This window comes from Meriones unguiculatus, chromosome 18 (assembly GCF_030254825.1).
Source record: "Meriones unguiculatus strain TT.TT164.6M chromosome 18, Bangor_MerUng_6.1, whole genome shotgun sequence".
Classification (NCBI taxonomy): Eukaryota; Metazoa; Chordata; class Mammalia; order Rodentia; family Muridae; genus Meriones; species Meriones unguiculatus.
In genome coordinates, this window is record NC_083365.1 from 3391136 (window position 1) to 3393326 (window position 2191).

Below are 2191 nucleotides of genomic sequence, written 5' to 3' on the forward strand. Positions count from 1 at the left end.
TACGCTTCCCTAAAAGAGTTTTCCATTAAACAAAAGGAATATTAGTTTATTTGAGGTTTCAATACACACTGGTTTATAAACAAATTTAAAATGTAGCTGTGTATTCCATACAGGACATTTGCCCCTTCTTGTTACTGGCAGATGAGGCAGTGCCAGAGTGAGTCACCAACTGCAGGCTGCTCAGCCCTGTCCATCCCATGATGATGGTAGGCATGATTCATGAATTCTGCTGTTTTGCTCATATCTAGGTTTAATCCCAAAAGACATGCTAGTACTTTACTCCAAAAATACTCTAGAGCTAACCGTTCAAAGGTAAACTTTTTTCTGCTCTATCGAACATAACTGTTTTAATTCAGTATTTAAAATGTGATTATTTTAAAAACATACCATAATTTGCCTCAATTTCCATTCTACATGCTATACAACTAAACCAATCAAAACATTTCTCATATATTATACTCAGTAGTAAGAAAGTAAAATATTATAATTTTGCAATAAAGATGAACCAACTTGATGGTAATGCATTATATGAAGTACTTTTTCCTCATAATTGCAGATTTACATGAACATATTTTGATTCCATCTTCTTAAGAATCATGCAAAACCAGAGCTTTGTCAATGAATTCGTACTCCTTGGTCTTTCTCAGAACACAAAAGTTGAGAAAATATTGTTTGTTGTATTTTTGCTGATCTATCTTGCAACTATTGGTGGGAATATGATAATTGTGGCAACTATCATCTACAGCCCTTCCCTGCTGAGCTCCCCCATGTACTTCTTTTTGATATTCCTGTCTTTTCTGGATGCATGCACTTCTACTGTTGTGACACCCAAGATGATCTTAGGCTTCTTCTATGAGAGGAAGACCATCTCTTTTGAAGAATGCATGACACAACTGTTTGCCATACACTTCTTTACTGCTGTAGAGGTGATTGTCCTGTCAGCTATGGCTTATGACCGTTATGTGGCCATTTGCAAGCCCTTACACTACTCTTCCATCATGAGCAGGACGGTCTGTGGAGCTTTGGTGGGTATAGCATGGGCTGGGGGATTCCTGCATTCTATCATACAAATTGTCTTTACTTTGCAGTTACCCTTTTGTGGACCCAATGTCATTGATCATTATATGTGTGACTTGTTCCCATTGCTGAAGCTTGCCTGCACTGACACACACATTTTTGTTATTTTGGTGTTTGCCAACAGTGGTTCTATCTGCATCATTATCTTCTCCTTGTTGCTTGTCTCGTATGGTGTCATCTTGTTCTCACTAAAAGCCCACAGTTCTGAAGGTCGACTTAAAGCTCTCTCCACCTGTGGATCCCATATTACAGTTGTTGTTTTGTTCTTTATCCCATGCATACTAATATATGCACGACCTTCATCCCCATTCTCCTTTGAGAAAAATACACTTATATTTGCCAATGTTCTGACACCGTTGCTCAATCCTATAGTTTACACATTCAGGAATAAGGAAATGAAGAATGCCATCAGAAAAATGTGGAAGAGACTGAGTAGTTTCTGATAAATATTAAATATTAAAGAATACTTTTAAAATGATAAAGAGACAAATCAGTGAGTATGAGCATTTGGTGTGCACTCAAGAGGACCCAAGTTCAAAGTGAGAAGTTAAGAGATGGTAGCACACCTTTATATCAACAGTATTAAAGTAGAGATAAGTGAATCCAATTGCTCAGTGAACAGGTATTTTATTTAACAAACAGAAAGTTCAATGCTCAATACAGACTTTGACTCAAGAAAATAAGGTAGAAAGCAGTATATGGACATACATAATGCCCTTTCTGGTTTCTACATAAATGTTCACAGGCACAAACACCATCCCCAGTCATGTGTGAAAACATGTATACATAAACCCAACACGTTCCATACACAATGAGACAAAAACAGTCACACTTTTAACAGTTAATGTAAAGAATAAATTAGTCAGTATTTATTCACACAGCACTTCATGATTTACTCATAAAGAGAGACATTACATTATTCAGTAGAAAGTGCATCAGTAGTGGGAGTGGGAATCTCTTTCTGAGATGACACCTTCACTGTAAATCAGCTACTTAGTATTGTTTCACAAAAAATTAAAACCAGTTCAATTTTACATTTTCTTAAATCGAAGGAAATATTTGTACAAACTTAACACAGTGTTTGACAGTACCACTACATTTTATTTTGAAATGG

The 2191-nt window shown here is 36.2% G+C and overlaps 1 protein-coding gene across 1 annotated transcript; it reads left to right on the forward strand.

Moving 5' to 3' along the window:
• The first annotated feature begins 575 nt into the window (after positions 1-575).
• Positions 576-1530, forward strand: LOC110541187 (olfactory receptor 4C15-like). Its single transcript, XM_021627975.2, has one exon. It carries the CDS (start codon positions 597-599, stop codon positions 1518-1520), a length of 924 nt encoding a protein of 307 aa, XP_021483650.1. The 5' UTR covers positions 576-596; the 3' UTR covers positions 1521-1530.
• Positions 1531-2191: the final 661 nt, after the last annotated feature.